This window comes from Sinocyclocheilus rhinocerous, unplaced genomic scaffold (genome assembly GCF_001515625.1).
Source record: "Sinocyclocheilus rhinocerous isolate Xijiao unplaced genomic scaffold, SAMN03320098_v1.1 scaffold790, whole genome shotgun sequence".
Taxonomy (NCBI): domain Eukaryota; kingdom Metazoa; phylum Chordata; class Actinopteri; order Cypriniformes; family Cyprinidae; genus Sinocyclocheilus; species Sinocyclocheilus rhinocerous.
Window position 1 is genome coordinate 665,920 of NW_015666971.1, and position 23,523 is coordinate 689,442.

Sequence of the window (23,523 nt, forward strand, 5' to 3'; positions counted from 1 at the left end):
ACACACACACACACACACACACATAAATATAAATATACACAAGATATATATAAAAATATCTTGGTTATATGATAATCCTTAAAATAATAATTATTCTCAAAGTAATTATAATGCTAATAACAAAATGCAATGATTTAATAGTATTAGCAGTAATAATAATAATCATCATCATCATTATTATTATTATTACTACTACTTTACTGATATTGTAAATTGATGAAATTATGGCAGAAATATATTAATATTTTTTAGTAAAATGTACTTTTAAAAGTAATAATAATATTCATAATAATAACACAATGTAATGTTTTAAAATTATTATTATTACTTCGAAAAGTAAATTTTATTATACAATAGTAATACGTTTCTGTCATCATTTCTATCATAAATTTAAAAAAATAAAAATAATTCTTCTTTATTGCCCAGCCCTAGTGGTTTCTACAGTAGATGCTTCTGCTTGTTTTACAATATGTGGACAGCACCCATTTTTTCTTTGTACAATGACCGAAACTCAAAATGTGATTATGAAACTCAAAATATGATAATGATTATTTCCCAAAAAGTGTGGGTGGTGACATTTCTAAACGTGTTATAATGGTTGCTGCGTTCTTGCCAACCCTAAATCTAATCCTAACGTACTCAAAAATAAAAATAATTCTTCTTTATTGCCCAGCCCTAGTGGTTTCTACAGTAGATGCTTCTGCTTGTTTTACAATATGTGGACAGCACCCATTTTTTCTTTGTACAATGACCGAAACTCAAAATGTGATTATGAAACTCAAAATATGATAATGATTATTTCCCAAAAAGTGTGGGTGGTGACATTTCTAAACGTGTTATAATGGTTGCTGCGTTCTTGCCAACCCTAAATCTAATCCTAACGTACTCCTAGGCTAATAAGAATGTTGTTCAAGCCCCTAAATCCAGTGCCAACCCGAACGCTGCTCCAGAAGCAACAAGGATGCTGATCGAGGAACATGTGTCTGTCTGAAGCGCTACCTTCCAGAGCAGCACCGCCAGCAGCAGGAAGATGAGGATTCCCACGAGGAGGCTGATGGCGATGATCCATCCCACAACGTAACCCCTGGGCTCCTGACTGTGAAGGGCCTCAAACACCAGCTGCAGGACAACACAGAGAGAGTGAACATACACACGCCAGACGGGACACGACATTCACATTAGAGATCGTCATTTCTCAGTAGGACCAAAGATCAGACTTTACAGACTATATGAATCACCGTGTCATTTCCTGAATTTTATAATGTCTGTGCTGAGTCTACAGTATATTGGGTGTTGACTCAATCAAAAGGAAATTAGATTTCATTCTTAAAGTCAACAAATCAGTCAAACACATGTCTTGTGAAGGTTTTCATTAATCCAGATCATCACAGAATGCCAGGAAGAGTTCATTTGTTTAAAGCTGCAGTCTGTAAGTTTTGCCTCTTTGTCGCCATCTCTGTTTGAAAACCTGCAATTGCAGCTATTTGCGGGATTATCTTCCTTGCGTGGGGTGTGCACCGGCACGGCTCCAGCGTGGATGAATCTAATGTGTGGCTGTCAGTCACCGCACCGGTGTGGAGACTGCACTTTGTATTCGCAGATTCTACATCTTGAAAGTATGACCCAAATAAGAGTTTTCACTGGAGAATGTCATCTGAACAAGTAAGTAACAACTGCTACTTTTGTTCTGATCAACTGAGGAAAAAAGCATTGCTCTTTCAAGATGTGATGACCTGACGGGTCACATTCTCCGCTCACACTGACTTTGCAAGAGCTGAACTGCTGTCCAACAGGAACCATCTCAGGCATGTGATTTGTACTGAAAAGACAAAGTGAACATGACAAGCAAACAACCTCATCTGGAAGTCTGTGTGTTTTGGACCAATGAGGACGGATATCTTGAAGGAAGTCTGATGTGTATTTGCGGGTTTCAGCATTTTCTGTTGGTTCTGGAATAATGTTTCTATCATCCTTAAACACGACTTTAATCTTAAAATCAGTGAGAAATGACAGGTTGATCATGTCGTTCAAGCTCATGATCTCAATCCTCAAGGCATTAGGAATGATCTGAAAAGTGTGTGGTGTATATTATAAACCTTCTCAGCTGAGATCATGAATATTAATTAGGTGTCATATAGCAGTTAAGTGTGTGGTAACAGTAGCACATTACCGTTTACCAGGTTCAGTCATATGCTGAAGTGAGTGGTTAGTAGGGCTGGGCAATATGGCCCAAAATATTATTATTATTATTTTTCATATCATATGATATTGATGTTTAAACAAATTTAAATATGTCATTAATGGGGAAGGAAATGCTTTCCACATGCTTGTTAGACCTCAAGAATTAATGTAAAAACTTGTTTGTTTACAACTAAACGCCACAGAGCAGCTACATTTATTTACATTGTTATTTCCCACCTAATTCTGTTAGATTTTTTTTTCTGGATTCTGTAATTCATCATTTAAAGCAAATGTATTATCTGAAATAAATTCCTAATTTTTATTTATTTTATTTTTTTTCAAGAAATGTTACATTTACAAATCTAATCAACTGAAAATATATCAATACATTTACAACAAACCATTGCATTTTTTATTTTTGCTCAAATATGGTGTTTTGTGCAACTGAACTAATATTTAAATTTATATATATATATATATATATATATATATATATATGAGCAATATCACTAAAAATATTTATACATCCTCTAAATTTACATTACTCAAGATGTTAGGTGTAATTGATGCCTGGAGTTATCATACCACTTAAGAACATGCGAAATGTAAAGTGAATATGGTGCTTTTCATTGTATCAAAAACACTGGCTCTTGAGCTTTAGTGCTTCCCAGAACAGAGAAAGTCACACAGATTCGGAGCGACATAGGAGTGAGTAAATGATGTCATTTTTGGGTGAACTATCCCTTTGTGAAGTTGGAGCCAATGGACGGGTGAGAGTCAGATAACTAGTGGGATGGGCGACACAGATAGCGCTACTGTAAAGAAGAGCGTCAGCGCAGGAAACGTGCTGTTCCTCTTCCTGTGACTCGACAGGTTTGTCTTTGTTTGAATGCGGTTTATTGATTCAGACCCCAGCTCTCTCCAGGCATTTCCTGACGCTAGAGTAGCTGGACATGTGCAGCTCTTGTTGAGGAGGTTTATTTTGGCAGATCTGGGATTTTGGGGGGGAAAGTATCCCTACACCAACATTCCAGGATTTGCTCTAGTATTCCCGCTGGAAAGTAATGGAGTGGAAAAGAAAAAGAAGGACCTGTTTGAGAAGCCTTGAAATCAGTTCGGTTCACTTTTATGTGTACGTGTAAATTATTGTCAGCGCTGTGTTTGGTTACTTTACGATCGCTCTAAAACTCTCTATTGACCCCCCGGGCCAAGAAAAACAACAGTAGTGTGTGAATGAGGGACGTGTGACCCTCTGAAAGTCTAGTTGAGGAAATATCTTTCAAAACTGACACACATCCGCTTCACTGTGCCTTTTTTGGCAGAGGATATTAAAAGCAGCCTGATGCTAATTTAACTGTAATGGGACGCTGCACATGAGCAGGTGGTTCTGCTCTTTCAAGATGTGATGACCTGACGGGTCACATTCTCCGCTCACACTGACTTTGCAAGAGCTGAACTGCTGTCCAACAGGAACCATCTCAGGCATGTGATTTGTACTGAAAAGACAAAGTGAACATGACAAGCAAACAACCTCATCTGGAAGTCTGTGTGTTTTGGACCAATGAGGACGGATATCTTGAAGGAAGTCTGATGTGTATTTGCGGGTTTCAGCATTTTCTGTTGGTTCTGGAATAATGTTTCTATCATCCTTAAACACGACTTTAATCTTAAAATCAGTGAGAAATGACAGGTTGATCATGTCGTTCAAGCTCATGATCTCAATCCTCAAGGCATTAGGAATGATCTGAAAAGTGTGTGGTGCATATTATAAACCTTCTCAGCTGAGATCATGAATATTAATTAGGTGTCATATAGCAGTTAAGTGTGTGGTAACAGTAGCACATTACCGTTTACCAGGTTCAGTCATATGCTGAAGTGAGTGGTTAGTAGGGCTGGGCAATATGGCCCAAAATATTATTATTATTATTTTTCATATCATATGATATTGATGTTTAAACAAATTTAAATATGTCATTAATGGGGAAGGAAATGCTTTCCACATGCTTGTTAGACCTCAAGAATTAATGTAAAAACTTGTTTGTTTACAACTAAACTCCACAGAGCAGCTACATTTAATTACATTGTTATTTCCCACCTAATTCTGTTTGATTTTTTTTTCTGGATTCTGTAATTCATCATTTAAAGCAAATGTATTATCTGAAATAAATTCCTAATTTTTATTTATTTTATTTTTTTTCAAGAAATGTTACATTTACAAATCTAATCAACTGAAAATATATCAATACATTTACAACAAACCATTGCATTTTTTATTTTTGCTCAAATATGGTGTTTTGTGCAACTGAACTAATATTTAAATTTATATATATATATATATATATATATATATATATATGAGCAATATCACTATGAATCTAATGTGTGGCTGTCAGTCACCGCACCGGTGTGGAGACTGCACTTTGTATTCGCAGATTCTACATCTTGAAAGTATGACCCAAATAAGAGTTTTCACTGGAGAATGTCATCTGAACAAGTAACAACTGCCCCTTTTGTTCTGATCAACTGAGGAAAAAAGCATTACAATAAATTGCGCTATCAGTGGTGATTAAATCTAACGATCGGTTAGCTCATATCACATCAAGCCGTGCCAATTATTATTATTGTTATACTGTTTTCAAATTCAATCTGCCATTTATTCCAGCTGCTGTGAGAAAAGGCTATAAACGATCCGTCACCTGCAGCATCCTCACGTTTGATAGCATACTAGCTGGGACAACTTCTTAATGTTTACAGACATGACGTAATGACGCAGCGCCATGCTCAAATTTCCCGCGAAAACCTACCCATACCACTCAAATTAGAAAACTTTATTACAAGCTTATCGTTGTGAATCGAGCAAAAGGCGATAGTTTTGAACACTAGCTGGTTATGTACTTGCTCAAATATTGATTTTGGATAATTTTTAAACAAAAAAGTTACGGACTGCAGCTTTAAGGTCTGGTTTAAATGAATGACTATTTTTGGATGAACTTTCCCTCTGAATAACGGACATACACACAGTTTTATGCACAATATGTGTTATATGGCACACGCGCTTGCTGATCCTTAAATGTGGAAGAATTTCACCTCTGAAACCACAAAAACACAGCAAACAGTTCCCTCAATGGATCTGGATGTAAATGTTGCATGAAAAGCTAGCAGTAAATCCCAGTCTGGAGCGAGATGCCAGCCCAGATAAATCTCGCTTCAGCTTCTGGCCACAATTTTACTACTTGAATACGAGGGCCGACATAAAAAAACAAAAACCTGCCATTTGTGGCCCCCAGTCAAGTAAAATCACAAACGGAAGATAATGTGACTTTGATACAGTAATGAGATAAAAATAAGTTTAGAAGAGATCTTAATCTGAAACTGCTCAGTTGCCAAAATACCAGTATAATTTCAGTTTTATTTACTATTATAGTATTTAATAAGATTTTTTTTTGCTATTACATTTTTTATATATTTTAGTTTAAATGTAGTAATTTTGTTATATACTTTTGTTTTCATTAGTTTTTTGGAATTTTTTAACATTTCTATTTAGCTATTTTTTAAATTTGTTTTAGTTTTATTCATTTTAGTACTTAAACCTAAACTTATTTTATTTCAGATAGACAACATTTTATTTTTTTTATTTTTTAATATTTACATTTTATTTCAGCTTTATTTAAATTAACAAAATGTTACTTTTAATAGTTTTAGTCTGAGTTACAAATAAAAACAATGCAATATACTAACTTCAGCAATGAAAACTCAAAAAGTTCAGCATGAATTTAAATATTTTTCACCAAATTCTTTTAATATCAAATGATCTGAGTTCTATACTCTTACTGTATGACAACTAATCATACTTTTAGCCTCTTTTATGTGCAGCATATTTTTTTATAGCCTTTTAGGAACATCTGAGGTGAAATCCATAGTTAAACCAATCACATCCTCAGCTATAAAAGAACAATAATATCTTCCTCTGCATGTCATCTTTGGGATAAACATTAATACATGCAATTTTTTATTAGTTTTTGGGGTTCTTTAACATTTCTATTTATTTAGCTTTCATTTATTTTTATTGGTTTTACTTTTATTAATTTTAGTACTTAAGCCTAAACCTATCTTCTTTCAGTTAGTTGCCAAGGCAAAATGTTCTTTTAAGTTTGATTTTTAATTGTTTTAGTTTTAGTTAAAAAATAAAAACAATGCAAGATACTAACGTCAGCAATGAAAACTATAAAAGAGCAATAATATCTTGCTCTGCATGCCGTCTTTATATGATCAGACTTACTTTTATTCTTGCCTAACAATGGAAACTAAAGTGTAAGATATAAATATTGCACTAAATATATCTCAAGCATTTGTTGAGTTCAGCTGACTAAAATAATGATACAGCAGCATATAAAGGTTTAATGCTCACAGTTGGTCTGTCATTTCCAATTAGTTCAGATGGCTGTGAACATGACAGAAATGATACAGTTGAAACACGCTACAAGACTGTGCGGTATTAATGCTTATACGCGGGCAATGCCATTTGTAAATGAGAGTTGCATGTCCACCATTTGCCCCAGGGAGCGTCGTGTGTGACTTAATAACGGATTGCTTTGGGACCAATGCATTTCCTAAGTGCTGAGGGCAGAAGGGGGCACAGACACTTTTAACAGCCCTATTAGGAATTGGCCTCTATGCTACAAATAGGGGGCTAAAAGTGGGTCAGAAACCCAATCAGCTGAGAGCAGGGCTGAGCGAGTACCATGGCACCAGACACCGAAACACAGTCCCATATTCCTCCAATCAATCGGCACGCCGAGGTCTGCGGTATTAGGGGTGACTGTTCTCAAGCACAGCTGTAGAGTAAAAAAAAGCCCCCTGCTCCCACATGAACAGCAAACCCCACCCAGATCTCAGCAGCTACTAAGAGCGGATGAGCTCAGAATCATGCGAACAGACAATTTCATTTTCTTCCGTGCATCAGGGGTCCTGATTGCTTTCAAAGACAATAATCTATTCACTTTCAATCTTACAATGAAAACCACCAGCATGTCAGAAGTCTCTGAAGCTCTGATTCTAGTTTACAGTCACGGTACAAATATGCTTGGCAAGAAATGCTTGACTGTTGGATTGGATTATTTATCCGCTTAAATCACTTACAGAAATCTCCTCTGGAAGTCCGGTTGAGACCTCCACGGCCCTGTCGTCCAGCTGGACGTGACCTCGTGTCACAAACTGGATCACAGAGGAGCTGTCCTGCAAACCACACACCAAGACAGACCAGAGTTATTATACTTAAAACTAAAACTGAAATTAAAATAATTTAAAAAACAACAACAAAAAACTTTTTTATTTCAGCTAGCTGCCAAGGCAACATTTCTCATTTTATTTTAGTTTAACTTAATGTACTAAAATACCTCAAACTAAAACTTAAATAACAATGACTAAAAACTATATCGACTTCTAACAAAAAAAATAAAAATAAATAAAAACTACTAAAAATGATAAAAACACACACAAAAAAACAAAATGACTAAAACTTTAACTAAAATTAAAATGAAAACGGAAAAAAATTTAAATTAAAAACTATTATACTATCTCATTGATAATAAAATAACACTGAGACAGACACATTTACACAATTAAGCAGTGTTATTTTTGTATTATTTATATTCTATTACAGTATTTATTAATATGTTCAATTAGCTTTTATTATTATATTTTCAGTTTTAATTTTAGTTTAAGTTTTAGTAATTTTGTTAAGTGCTCCTGTAATTTAAAAAAATATTTCTATTTAGTTTATTTTCGTTTAAGCAATTTTAGTACTTCAACTTATTTCAGTTCGGGCAACATATCTATTTTTTAGGTTTTTAAAGTTTCAATTTCAGTTTTTAAATTTTGTTTAGTTTTATCATCTAATATTTATATTTTATTTATTTCAGCTTTATTTTAAATGTTGTAAAATAATGTTTAATAGTTTTAACTAACAATAACAACACTAAATGTAAATTAGACATTGCTCAAGTGTTTCCATTACTACTGAGTGGCATTTTATGACAAAATATTTGTAGCAAAATATCTTGTTAATACTGTTGTTTATCACTTTTTGATTATGTTATAAAAATAAGGGTGTTTTTTGTTTGGTTTATTAGTTAAATTGAGTGTAAATTCATATGTTGAAATATGACTGATCTGTCACACTAAATGAGATCTTCATGGGATATTTCATCAACTTCTTTTTGTCAGTAGCTTGTCATGTAGCCAGATACTTCTTATCTAAATAGAGGTTACCAGTTTGCATTTACTGCTGCCAATTTAGATACAGCTGATAATTTAGTTAGCTAATTAGTTTTAGCTATAACTAAGGTTAGCCTGACATTATTTTAACTAGTTTAATAGCTTGTAGCCTCAATTCTACAACATTTAAAGTCTTAATCACACACTCTGAAGACTGGCATTGACATTACAATAACTTCTTACTTAATTACGGCAATAACTCACCCTCTGTAGTATTTCAGTGTTTAGTAGCATTCGCACATCTATACTCGTGGCTTCTTCTTTAGCCTGAGAGCTCAGACTGCAGGAAATAGTTAGACACGCTCTGCCAGGCCGGTCACAGTCCTGTTGACACAGGATACCATCAAAGATTTACCCGTTCAGCACAAAAACTGATGTGAAATGAGGTTTTTATGAGTGTTTTATGGGGCATTAAATGCTGTGATCCACTGCTCTAATGTATATGCACTGACAAAAAGTCCGGACAAACAACATTAAATATGCAAATATGGCTTATTTCCAAGTGCTAAATGCATTTGGATGCCATTTCTTCTCTGAACTATGCCAATATGCCCAAAAAGTCCTTTGTCATACCAGAACTTTTCTGCCAGATTTGGTGAAGAAAGCAAAAATGGTGTGGAAGATGCTCTCCTTGTCCTGTGGGATTGTGCAGGGTTTGGGGTTCCTGTGCCACGTGCAGTTCCCTCGACCTTCTGATACCTGCAGACAAACAGAAAGTACGAAAATGAGCAAATCTCACAGTTCCCTCTCAGCAAAATAGCACCAGATTATTTATTATATATTTGCTGTTTTCATTTTAATTTCAGTTAAAAGTTTTAAGAATTTTGTTGTGTGTTTTTGTCATTTTTAATTTCAGTTTTATTTTAGTACATCAAGCTAAACTAAATCAAAATGAGAATGTTGCCTTGGTAACTAGCTAGCTAAACTGTTTTTTTGTTTTGTTTTTTTTGAGTATTGGAGAAATAATGCTAATCAGTTTCAAGAACTACAATTATTACTCATTCCATTTCAGTATTCTTTATTTTCAACAACAGCAAATTAAGAAGTTGGCAATGATTAACAATCACATGCAAAGAGAGGGAAATCTGATTTTCCCAGCATACTTTGATACAGACTGTATAATGGAATAAATGTTGACATTAAGTGTTATTTTCGGTTTTGTAATTATATGCATGTGCGCTAATAGTTATCCTGCTACAGCTGCTTTATGGCAGAATTTTGGATTTGCCTCATTTTTAAAGTTTGCATCATTGATTTTACTTTCCTGTTTGATAGTGTCAAGCTGCTTTGAAACAATCTGTATCGTAAAGTGCTATAAAAATAAAGGTGAATCGACTTTAATAGTTAGCTGCTATTGTAGGTGAATTCAAATTAATATTGATTCATAAATATTGATTTTCAATGGGCTTACTCAAATATTTGAGTTGCCTTAAAGGAACACTTCACTATTTTTGAAAATAGGCTCATTTTCCAACTCTCCTAGAGTTAAACAGTTGAGTTTTACCGTTTTAGAATCCATTCAGCCGATCTCCGGGTCTGGCGGTAGCACTTTTAGCTGAGCTTAGCATAGATAATTGAACTTTAACTTGAGTCTACTGAATTTAATTAGTCACGGTACAAGTTATGCAAATCTACTTACATTTTTCACTTACTCAGTTCATAACTGATACTTTTGATTATGACTCAATATGACTTAATGACTCAATTTGTTAAGTGTAAAAATGTTTCACTAAAAACATTGAGTACATGATAGTTCAAGTTTTCAGAGTGCTGGATTACTGGAAGGCGAGACATTATAATTTATCCAGTGAGCTCAGACCTGCTAAGCAATTCAGATAACGAAAGGAAGTTCTTTCCCAGCGGGAGTTGGGAAGCCTTTCTCTGACAGCATGTCCCATCTGGAGTGATTTAATGTCCCGCTGCCCCTTCCTCCCCTCTGCCCCCGGGGAACACTTCACCTCTTCCTTTAACCAGCATCCTTTCCAGTCAGACCTCCATAGAGGAAAGCATCTGAAGACCTCACATTGTCTTCTCTCAAGTCAAGGGAAGGATCTCTGCCTGCTTCACACAGGTTTTTACGAGCCCACTTGTTCTCCATTCTGTCACCGATGGAGTTTTGGTTCCTTGCCGCTGTCGCCTCTGGCTTGCTTAGTTGGGGACACTTCATTTCCAGCGATATCGTCGCCTTGATTGCACAGATACTATGATACTATGAACTGAGCTGAATGAAGACATCACTGAATTCAATGATGAACTGTCTTTAACTGGAAAATTAGTGTTTACTATTGTCATTTTGCATTATTGACACACTATTTTCCTAATTAATGCTGTTCAGTTGCTTTGACACAATCTGTATTGTTAAAAGCGCTATATAAATAAAGGTGACTTGACTTGACTTGACTTGTGTGAGACAACAGTGTGTCATTCATGAGCTGATTTCACTACAGTACTGTTTCAAAATCTAGTGACTTGCTTCCCTAGACAGTGTTTTAAGAAATATAAAACCCAGGCTCATTGAAAAAAAAAAACATTTCTGCTGAATTATATTACGTTATTTCTTGAACATTTTGCAATACTTTCATGTGAAATGTCTGGGGAGTGGCACTTAAATCGCTTTCAGTTTTTCCCGGAAACAGATGAATATGAATCTGACAATGTAAGTGTAATGCTGTACCAGGTGAGCTACTGAGCAAGTTTACTATGTCAGAAAAACCATACATGGTGCTGGTTATGTGATGCAAACCTCCGAATGTATTAGTTTACAAATCATGCACTACGGTAAAAGCGTTTTGAGGTGGTAATAGTATTGTGCAAGGAACCATACAAAAATAAGTATTTAATAATCGATAATCTGCACCTGTATTCATAATTTGTGTGAAAAGGAATAAAAGTAGTTGGTCTTTTACTGCCACTAGTGTTCATTTCAGCTGGAAATTGCATTGGATTGTATATGTATATATATGTTTTTTGTAGTTTTGCAAAAATGTAGGTAGAGGCGTGTTTTCCAAAATGCGTGTTTTTACGCTGTTCCAGACAGTAAGCTTTAAAATCAGGCCAGAAACGTACACTACACAAGTATGTGCATGCAAACATTAGCAACACACGCTAAAATTACTCTCATTTTGTTCAGAAAGATATCAGTTTAAAGACAATCTTGCTGAGCATGTTATGTAAAGTCAACATATTTATAACTACCAACCTGAATACTAATAGACCAGAATTAAATGACATTTGAAGGTAGTTCTATTGCCTCATTGAGTATAAACTGAAGCTTGTTACCGCCACAGTAATGCAAGAATGCATATTAAGTATGTTCAACACACCTGTATACTTGCCAAGCATTCACTTTTACATTTGAGTACTTACTTGTGTTAATAAAATAGGCCCTTTGTTGGTTTTAAGAGTCAAATTAACCCAAATTATAAAATAATTATTACATATTTTAGTCTATGCTACAATAAAGGTTTTCTGTTTTTTACCTGACCCTGTGCTCATTTTTGGCGAATTGCTTGGCAACCAGTGGGGGTCAATTTGATCATGGGCACAAAATTGGTACAGTCTTTCCAAAACACATTTATGTGTCGAAACTTTGCATGCACATTCATGACCCTAAATTAGAAAATGTCACCAAATTTCAAGAAGAAATACTTAGTTTAAACAGTGTTTCAAGCTGTTTAAATGTGGGTCAAATTGACCCAAACACAAAACGAGGGTCAAAGTATTGTTGGAAGGCAGCTCACTAGGTTTTTTAACAAAGCTGATGTCATGTAACCCTCTCTAATTTAAGACATCTCATCAGCATCGAGGGACCAGCCTAAGCTGTTTATGTAAAAATGCCCCATATGTTTTCAGTCATTTGAGGAGAGGAATTCCTCCACGTGTGCATTTTTAATTAGGCCGAGTGTTTATGCTGTCCATGTGGGCGCCTGGGAACGTCTGCTCCTCCTTGAGTTGAGTTACCCGGCATTGCCACTGTGCTGCAGGTTAGTCAGGGTGAACAGAAGCTTTCCCCCAAGTGTCCCATTCCACCCTTTCGTGCAAACCAGTTAATCCTCTCGTAAGTGATTCCATATGGGACGTACAGGGTGGGATACAAACCTCCCCTGTCCTCCCATTCACAGTAAACAGGTTGATCCCTGGCCTGATCTAGCAATATGGCCAATGCAAGGGTTACATCAACATTGTATGCGGTGCTTGTCTTGAATTTCTGCCCTCTGTATAAGCTTATTGTGAGGCACTATCTGCGGCAGCTCCGTAAACCCCGTCTCTCACCTCTGAATTAAATATAAGCCTGAGGTTGTGGACATCACTAAACTCTCGCTGTATGAGAACAGAACATAATCAACACGCTGCCCTCGTTTCTAATGATACAATATAGATAAAGCCTAGCTCTGTATATTTAGCTTCAAAACATGCAATTGTGGCATTTATAAAGTACTTTAAATAACGTAACCTTATACTTAACCTTAAGTAGAAGCAATGTTTTAAAGGTAACATAAGTAAGACACAATTGACAATGGACTATAAAATCACTGAACATTTAATGCATGTAATATAGGCATAATGTGAAGCCTTACATTTTTAATAATGCACCAACCTAGCATCAATTATTCCACTTATACCATGATATCAAGACATTTTCAAAGTTTTGTCGCTAAAATGCTCCTATAAAGTACTTACTTACTCTGACAATTAACCCTCAGCAAGCCTGCGGCACTATTTTGAATGTGTATGTTTGGAAATGACATAGCAAAATTATATATGTAAGGAATAATTGATGACAGGGCTGTGAAATTATTGCAAACCAACGCACCCTAAGGTTGCAATGCAGCAATGATGCAATTTGTGGTAATTTTCATTAATTCAAGCAGCTCGGTTCACAGTAAATGCCACATTAACTCAGCTCTGCACATACTGTGAGTTCGGGTTTAAAACATTTAAGTTTGCATTTGGCAACACAACATGTGCTAACATTCTAATGAGAAGTGGTAATAAACCTCCTGTTGTCAACAAAACAGAAGCTGCAGTTTTCAGCCAAAATAAAAGTTTGTTTCCTACATTAAAAAATAAATGTTTTAATGTAGGAAAATGAAGAAATTAAGACAGCCACAAATATGATTGTATTATTATATTATATTATTTTTCTTACATACTATTTTTTTTTACTTTACACCAAAATATTAACAGTAATATTTCTTATTTTTTTTATTTATAATAATAGTAATAATAATAATTATTATTATTATTTCATAGTCATATTTACAGTATATATAATAACAAAATTGTTGCCCAAAGTGTGCAGCCCTACTAACAAGCACAGCAAACCTGCTGCTTTAAAAATTCTATAAAAAGGAAAAAAAAATAATTAAAAAATGTAAAAGGTGAATTGATATGGAAATTATTCAAGCTCTCTAAGACTCAAAAACCAACAATGCTGTGGTGTAACGCAAAATAACACACAATAATACCTAAATAACACACAATAATACCTACCACGAACAGGTCAGAGAAACCACTTACAGCACAAAAAAGTGTGATGAGAATGGACAGCTGTATAACTGATGTGAGGTAAAACAATGCGAATGAAGTTTAGCTGAATAAACAAGTGCATGAGTGGCAGGAACTCACTTGTGTGTCAATGATATGGAACATATCTGCTCCGTTACCAGCTAGGCGGTTGGGTATCCTGATGTCCACCGTGGAGCCTGGAAGTCTGCTGGGTCCATTGTTTATCACCTACACAACCAACACATGGGAAATGGATCAACGCTGGGATTTACACTCAGCACAACAACTAACAGCTACTAGAGCAAACAGTACACTTCATATACATTTAAAGCACATTATAATACAGCTTGGTTCTGGATTGGTCAAATGTGGTCAGATATCGGTCCTTTTGTCTTGCTTAGTTAGAGACACTGAATATTTGGCAATATTACTGACTTTACCCAGACACTATTAGATGAGAACTGAATTGAGCTGAATTATGATGTCACTGTTTCCCTAGAGCTGCTTAATAGATTAATTGAACTCATTCCATAATTGATGAACTTTACACAGTTATTGAATCAAACTGATTGAACAAAGAACTGATTTCAGCTGAATAATGGCTGTTTACTGTTGTCATTTTAGAGCTGCTTTAAAGCAGAACTGATCTCTTTGCATCACTGAATCATTATTTTCTTGTTTATCACTGTAAAGCTGCTTTGAAACAATCTGTATTGTATAAAGTGCTATATAAATAAAGGTAACCTGACTTGACAATGAATTATTAAAAATGTATGTAATACAGGCATAATGTGAAGCCTTTCAATATTGCAATAATGAAACATTTTCAATAATATTACAATCCAGTACCAATTATTCAGCTTATACCATGATTACTACTTGTTTACATCAAGACATTTCCCAAGTTTTTTTTTTTGTCTCTAAAGCAATTCCTAAAAGTATTTACTTATGCCCCCAATTAAGCCTCAATAATCCTGAAGTATTCTATAATTTAGAGCAGGTTTATTATGGTATAAAAAAATAAAAAAAATAACCAAAATAAAATATATAAAAGAACTTAAACTTATTTTATTTCAACTAGTTGACAAGGCAACAGTCCTCATTTTCATTTATTTTAACTTAAAGTGCTAAAATAACTAAAACTGAAATACAATTTAATAAAACCTATGTAGACATATTGTAGAAAACTAAGAAAAAATAAATAAAAACAGACAATATATAAATAAAAACTCATTCACAATATTAATAAACACTATAGTAGTATATCAATGATACTAAAACAGCACTGGTGCCAAGGTAATACAACACAAAGTATAGAAATGTACATCAAATTAAAATAAATAAATAAATAAAATATGAAACACTTTGGAAATGCATCATCACAGACTGTGAAAAGGTCCATCATATAATTAACTATTTTACCAAGCAATTGATCCCCTGATATTGCTAGTGCTCATAAACAAACAAACAAACAAACAAACAAACAAACAAATAAGACACCCTGTCAGGGTTTAATAACCAGCTAACTGTACTAACTTACAGATTCTGCAATGAAATGTACTGGAAAAACTTCACATGTATTTGAACATATTCCAGTATGGGATACCTGAAAGGTGAAGTTGAGCGGCTGAAAGCTGCACTCCATGTCGTCCAGCTGAACGAAGCGTGATCGGTCCACTGAGTTTCCATACACAAAAGACGTAGGCGAGACCACGCTGCAGAAACGGACTCACAGTTACTATGGTGATGCTTCTTTGTGCTATATTGTTCTGTCTCTCATTTAACGTGATTCATTTGATGGTATCTTTGATGTATAATATAGTGTACATGGGCTGCTGTCAGCATTATTTTATTTTAGTAAAACATTGCAGCTTTTATAGCTCAAACTCTTGGAAACTTGTCCATGCCAGTAGAGTGTTGCATATTTTTGTCTATATGTACTAAATACAATCTTTATATTCATATACTGATTACAGAAACCTTCTAATACATCTGAAGTTAACTTGTTAAATGACATAAAAACAGACTTTGATCTGATTTTATGTCCAACCCCTGGAGATCATGTTTATATTTTAAAGTGTAATCTCTGGCGCGCTCATGTCAAACATTACAGGGAGCACGTTCTCTTTATCAGGCTGTACATCTGGCTATAGAACATGTTGTGTATTTAAGCCTCATTCATCTGTGACACAAGTGAGCCTGTAACTTTGAAATATTCCAGCGCAGCAAAGAAACGTGTGCCAAAAAAGAAATGTGCACATAAGCACTGTGAGCGGACCACAAATGTCTCTGCTGTTATCAGACGTCTGGAAGCGTAATGGGCTACAAAGCTGTTACAGGAATAGTTCACAAAAAATGAAAAGAAAACTCATAATGTACTTTCCCTCATGTTAAAAACCTGTATGAACTGATTTTTCTATGGAAAAATTAAAGAAGATGTTGGGAACAAAGTTCACGCTGGACTTATGCATTCAAAGAAAGTGCATGTTTTTGATCATCAGCCTTCAGAATATATGTGGAACATAGTGCACAAGTCAGACTACTTTTAAGGTCTGTTTTTGTAGTTTGACGACATTCAATTCACAGGTTTTGAACAACATGAGGGTGAATAAATAATGATACATTTTAGGTTGGATGTTTCCTTTAAGCCGTCTCATGAAGTGCAATTCTTACCCTGTGATTGCTGTGTCCACCTCATGTACCAGCGGTATGGACAACTCCAATGTGTTATCATGAAGTGTGCTATCATGTTCTGGATTGGCACTAAGAAAAAAATAAATACAAATAATAATAAATAATAACAACAAAAAAGAAAAAGTTTTTCAAATAATAATATAGTAAAACATATAAATCATTGAGCAAGGATGCATTAAATTGATCAAAAGTGACAGTAAAGAATTTATAATATTATAAAAGATTTCTATTTCAAATAACTTATATTATTCCATGGTCTGTCTGAATACTGGATTCTGATTGGCTGGCAGGTATGCAGTAAAACCGTTTAATGCACAGGTAGTTCCAAGTCAGTTTAATCACCGTTCTATATTAATGCACTGCTTTAATTGATGCACATAAATACACACACACACAGAGAGAGAGAGAGAGAGGTCAGAGATCGCTGAACACACACACATTGCGCTGCACACAAACTTGTTGTCAACGCTTCCCCGTGATTTTCATTAATAAAATAGCCTAGATACTAGATCACTACATTATATTCCTCAGCAACGAGGTGGCAAAATGGCTCGATAGCGCCACCTATACACTTTCAACAAAGTGCCCTTCAAGCTACGTTTCACGTACATGTAAAATTACACACATGTAATGTCCCAATACCAACAAAAAAGACTCTTTGAGCAAAATCGAAACTCAACAGGAAGTAAGTTATTTAGAATTTTCTCTGCAAATTTTGTGCCGTTTTTGCCATTTTCATGAGTTGTATTTTAACTCCTCCTCCTAGAGATTTAATCAGATCAACACCAAATTTGGTCAGTGTAATTTAAAGCCCTTTGTGATGTTAAAGTGCGAAGATCGTGAGTTTTTATTGAAGGGCGTGTCCGTGGCAGCCTGACAAATTTCGATGTTTCGCCATGAAACAGGAAGTTGCTGTAACTCAGGCATACAATGTCAGATCTGCCCCAAACTTCACACGTGTGATAAAAGTCCTGGACTAAAGACATCTAAAGGCCAATATCCAATTAGAATCATAGCGCAGCCTGCTGGCAACAGGAAATGACTTGTTACACTAACTTAAAACATGCAATGTCCGATTTGCCCCAAAATTCACATGTTTGATAAGAGCCCTGGCCTGACAACATCTACATGCCAAGATTCAGTTATAATTTTTAGCACCACCATAGCGCCACCTGTTGGCAACAGGGTATGTCATGTTTTACACTAACTCAAACATACCATGTCAATCTGCACCAAACTTCACATGTTTGATAAAAGTCCTGGCCTGAAGACATCTACATGCCAGTATTCAGTTATAGTCATAGCACCACCAGCTGGCAGCAGGAAGTTTGGCACATATAAATGACTTTGACATATTCCTCCTATATTTGCCACTTTACATGCATATAGACCACCTTTCACTGTTTTCCTAAGGCCACTGGGTGGAGGTGGCTCCGGGTCCGAGGACCCTTTCAACGCTGCTTGCAGCTTTAATGAGAGCTGTATTTGCCTCAGAGAGCTAAGAGATCTCTGAGCAAAGAAAACACATCTGGCCAGCATTAGATTAATATCATGACTTTAATATCAAGTCAAACCACTTAATTTCTCTCAAAATAGCCAAATAGGGAAAAGTCCAAATGTCTAATCTATCTAGTTATTTCAGATTTAAACATCACGACATTCACTAATGTGGACTGATGATGTGAACCATGTGTATTCTTAAACAAAGAAATAAAACTTGTATTTGAAATGAATTATATCAAGACCGTTCAAAGCTTACCTTCTAGCATGAACTAAAAATAGCAGCGTCTCATTTTCACCAGACAGATGACTTGTGTCGAAAAGCACCGATAGATGGTACTGAAAAAAAGAAAAGGTTAAAATTACAAGGGTAAATGGAATGGCACTATAATTAACAAGATCACCAAGTAAGTTGTTAAGCTGGTACTGTTGTCATACTACCTTGGTTTGCGCTCTCATGAAAGGAAATCCAATGCTGCACTTGAGGAAGTCCAGCTCTACCAGCATACAGGAAATGCCCTTCTCTTCCTGGAGCCCAAACAGACAGAGAAAACACCAAATGACAGTGAGAATAATCAGACAAAACCTTCACAAGCTGTACTATTTTGTCGAGACCCCAGCAGAAAGTCACCAACCCCAGTGTTTTCCTCAAGGTATGCTTAAAACATTACAAAAAAGAAAAAAAAAACATCCAAAAGAAACCCAAGAAATCACTGATTGCCATGCAAACATACAGAAGGCATGCAAATGGTTTACTACTGAGAATAAACTCCTGCAAGCTGGATTCAATATGCATTACACTTATGTTTAGATCTCCAATTTAGATCTCAGTCGGAGGTAAACTAAACAAATTTTTATTTTTATGTTTAGCTTTTTCTCTTGCAATTTCAAGCAGTGTACACACCTGTTGACTGTTCGGCTAGATTTCAAACAAGTTTGAAATTTGTTGCAGCATCTGCAATCAATTGGAACACAATTGTGCAAGTGTGCACACTAGAAGAGTCTTGTGAAAAACACATGCTACAAGATGCGTAGTGTGCATAAGGCTTTATGTAAATGTCTTAAGCCTGGTTTGACATATTCCTCCTATATTTGCCACTTTACATGCATATAGACCACCTTTCACTGTTTTCCTAAGGCCACTGGGTGGAGGTGGCTCCGGGTCCGAGGACCCTTTCAACGCTGCTTGCAGCTTTAATGAGAGCTGTATTTGCCTCAGAGAGCTAAGAGATCTCTGAGCAAAGAAAACACATCTGGCCAGCATTAGATTAATATCATGACTTTAATATCAAGTCAAACCACTTAATTTCTCTCAAAATAGCCAAATAGGGAAAAGTCCAAATGTCTAATCTATCTAGTTATTTCAGATTTAAACATCACGACATTCACTAATGTGGACTGATGATGTGAACCATGTGTATTCTTAAACAAAGAAATAAAACTTGTATTTGAAATGAATTATATCAAGACCGTTCAAAGCTTACCTTCTAGCATGAACTAAAAATAGCAGCGTCTCATTTTCACCAGACAGATGACTTGTGTCGAAAAGCACCGATAGATGGTACTGAAAAAAAGAAAAGGTTAAAATTACAAGGGTAAATGGAATGGCACTATAATTAACAAGATCACCAAGTAAGTTGTTAAGCTGGTACTGTTGTCATACTACCTTGGTTTGCGCTCTCATGAAAGGAAATCCAATGCTGCACTTGAGGAAGTCCAGCTCTACCAGCATACAGGAAATGCCCTTCTCTTCCTGGAGCCCAAACAGACAGAGAAAACACCAAATGACAGTGAGAATAATCAGACAAAACCTTCACAAGCTGTACTATTTTGTCGAGACCCCAGCAGAAAGTCACCAACCCCAGTGTTTTCCTCAAGGTATGCTTAAAACATTACAAAAAAGAAAAAAAAAACATCCAAAAGAAACCCAAGAAATCACTGATTGCCATGCAAACATACAGAAGGCATGCAAATGGTTTACTACTGAGAATAAACTCCTGCAAGCTGGATTCAATATGCATTACACTTATGTTTAGATCTCCAATTTAGATCTCAGTCGGAGGTAAACTAAACAAATTTTTATTTTTATGTTTAGCTTTTTCTCTTGCAATTTCAAGCAGTGTACACACCTGTTGACTGTTCGGCTAGATTTCAAACAAGTTTGAAATTTGTTGCAGCATCTGCAATCAATTGGAACACAATTGTGCAAGTGTGCACACTAGAAGAGTCTTGTGAAAAACACATGCTACAAGATGCGTAGTGTGCATAAGGCTTTATGTAAATGTCTTAAGCCTGGAATACACTACACGATTTTTGCCCCGTTTTTCCACTGATTTACTGTTGAAGTCTGGAGAAGTTGACGCTAGTTGCCAAAAATCAAAGCCAGTCTGCAGATTTGAGTTGACAGATATCATAGAAAATCGCATAGTGTATGATGGTCGCAGACTCCTATTTTTTATCTTCAGACTATCAGACACTATATAAATAAATGTGACTTGACTAACACATAAATAACTGTATTCTCACATGCGCTATACACTAGGAGAACAGTAACAGGGACAGTCGCCAGTGAGAGTTGAGAGTTTTCTTTAAACACAGCAGAGCAGCACCGGCTGGTTTGTGTAAACAGCTGAGATTCAACCCCGTGAGGAGTGAGCATTTCTCGGGCGAGAGTTCACGAAGCTGTCCTTTTACAGAGCCGAGAGCGTAAAAAACAGCCGAGCGCCTTCAGGAATCTATCAGGGCCACTGATAAACCAGACGGCCTCACGCTGCTGGAACAATGCAGAGGATGAGCGCTTAACTCTGGGATCTCGAGTTCCATGTGAGGTCCTGCACGTGTTGCCCATTCTTGAGTTTATACAGTGGGTACGGAAAGTATTCAGACCCCCTTAAATTTTTCACTCTTTGTTATATTGCAGCCATTTGCTAAAATCATTTAAGTTCATTTTTTTTCCTCATTAATGTACACACAGCACCCCATATTGACAGAAAAACACAGAATTGTTGACATTTTTGCAGATTTATTAAAAAAAAAGAAGCTATTCTTAGCAACACTGCAGCAATAACAAGAAGTGCTGCCGGAGAAAAAAAAACATCAATTAATAGTAAAAAGCAGCTGAGGGGGTGCAGGAAAGCTAGGTACTGTTTGCAAAATTCATTTTTCATGCACTTGGCGGCTCTCTGGGGAAGAGTTTGAGGCTTTGGCCTCACGTTCTGCACTCGTTTGGAGCGTTTACATGAACACCCTGGCTTCCTCAGATTTGAGTACTGCTAACATACAGCAGGGCACCTCGACTGGCAGCACTGCAGACTGAATGTGGCCCATTAATCATTTCCGAGTTCAAGAGCGCTCTGTGGTTGACAATTTGCCGTCTGAGGTCTATATCCACACCAGATCATGCATTTTTACACTTTCTGGCTGTAGTTCAGCTACCCAATTTCCCCAAAACATGATATTAGGCACAGCTATTTAAATGTGTCTGATACAATCAGATGTGCACTACTTTAAGTTTTTTTTTTAAAGAAATTTATATTTGTATTCAGCAAGGATGCATTAAATTGATCAAAAAATGAAGTAAACACAATTTTTATTTACATAACATGGGCCTTAAAAGTGGTGTAAGATCCCTCATGTATGATATGTGGCAAGAATCATTCAACATTATTTATACAGTCGTCTCCCTCTTGCTCAGCACTTTTTCCGCCGTCTGGCCCCAGTGAGGAGACGTACCCTTTGTCTTCATCAAATGGACTTAAATAAGCAACACTCTGACACAATGTCCTCTAAAGCACTAGCAGGAAAACCCAAGGACAGCTCGAGTTCATGAATGTCCTCTATTTCCTAAACCGCACAGTGTTCCCACGGAGGAGGGCAGGCAGCAGAGAAGTGCACGTGTTTACGTAAAAACAGTAATATTGTGAAATATTATTACAATTAAAATAACTTTTTCTATATGAATATATATTAAAATGCAATTTATTCCTGTAATCAAAGCTGAATTTTCAGCATCATTACTCCAGTCTTCAGTGTCACATGATCCTTTAGAAATCATTCTAATATGCTGATTTGCTGCTCGAGTATAATTTATTACTATGTTGAAAACAGTTGCGCTCTTCGTATTTTTGTGGAAACTGTATATACTACTGAGCTCAAACTTTTAAATGAGAAAATTTTTCACAAACGTTTAACGCCGTCTTCCTTTTCAGCATTACTGAACCATTTCAAACCATTTAAACATCTTTTGTTAAATATTTTGCACAGAAAGTGTGCTTGTACTATCCTTATCTATACTAATCAAATGCCACATTTCTAAATTTGCCCAGTATTTTGTCACTACTGTGTTGGTAATTGTATTCTGTCATGTACAGGAAGGAAAGAGGTGTTTTCATTCATCAATACTCTCTGCTCTGCGTGTTATTACACTGAAACATTAACAAATCTCAAATGATGTATGTATTGGCTGTGCGACTGTAAAATAAACTCTTGTATTTCATCTCCAGCCAGCTTGTTTCTCTCTCTCGGCCTCGTCTTTTAGTGCTTCAGTAACACTGAAATTAATTGAATTGCTTGCTCACCAATTTGAAGATCTTCGTTTCACCTGTCGCAATCTAATAGAAGGACAATATGCCGTTTATCTAATTACACTGCGTGTTTCTTTGCCAGAGGGGCCCCGGGGCCACCTAAACAGTGCGATAGAGCTTCTGAAACCAATTCACTGCTGCAGATGGTTTGGGTTGCAAGACAAACACAGAGTCAACAGGACCTAATATAAAACAAGAGGCGAGCACGAGTTCACACTCGGCATGATGGAGAGCTAAAGCGCTCTGAGGGAGACGGGTGAGGACGGGTCACATCAGCACAGACGACTTCTCGTGGCGTTGGGGTAATTAGAGGCATCCTGCTGCGTGTACAGTACTACAACAGCAAACAAAGTACGGCCCCTGTGTCTTCTCACAATACATTTCCACCTGGATGCCCGCATGCGTCCCATTCAACCGTCATGAGGAATTACTCACTGAAGAGAGAGGACGTGCCGCAAAAATTATACAATGAAATTTAAGACGCTAAAACAATGTTAAGAGCTCCATCTGTATCAAAACACACTGATATATAGAGTTAAGTCTGAGCGCTTGAAAAACAGACTACAGTATGTTTACGGCTGAAGATGACTGAATTCTTTCAGAAGGATTTTGGAATGCAAAAACAAATGGTCAAAATATTAAATACTCCATTAAGGCCAGACCAAAAGTAAACTTGAATTTTAAAATAAAAATGTAATTCAAAACCATAATTCAAAATGTAATTCAAATGTCATATGACTTTCTATCTTCTGTGGGGAAAAAAAAAAGTTTTTATATGTTA

At 36.0% G+C, this 23,523-nt stretch overlaps 1 protein-coding gene across 1 annotated transcript in view; it reads right to left on the minus strand.

Moving 5' to 3' along the window:
* The window catches only part of itga9 (integrin, alpha 9), a 99,024-nt gene that overhangs the window by 3,005 nt on the left and 72,496 nt on the right, over positions 1-23,523 (minus strand). Inside the window, exons 18-26 of the mRNA XM_016544903.1 lie at positions 19,826-19,912; positions 19,644-19,723; positions 16,639-16,728; positions 15,572-15,680; positions 14,086-14,193; positions 9,031-9,156; positions 8,662-8,781; positions 7,321-7,416; positions 1,000-1,119 (exon numbers count right to left, since the gene is read on the minus strand). Coding sequence (XP_016400389.1) covers positions 1,000-1,119; positions 7,321-7,416; positions 8,662-8,781; positions 9,031-9,156; positions 14,086-14,193; positions 15,572-15,680; positions 16,639-16,728; positions 19,644-19,723; positions 19,826-19,912 — 936 coding nt within the window. The remainder of the gene's footprint in view (positions 1-999; positions 1,120-7,320; positions 7,417-8,661; positions 8,782-9,030; positions 9,157-14,085; positions 14,194-15,571; positions 15,681-16,638; positions 16,729-19,643; positions 19,724-19,825; positions 19,913-23,523) is intronic.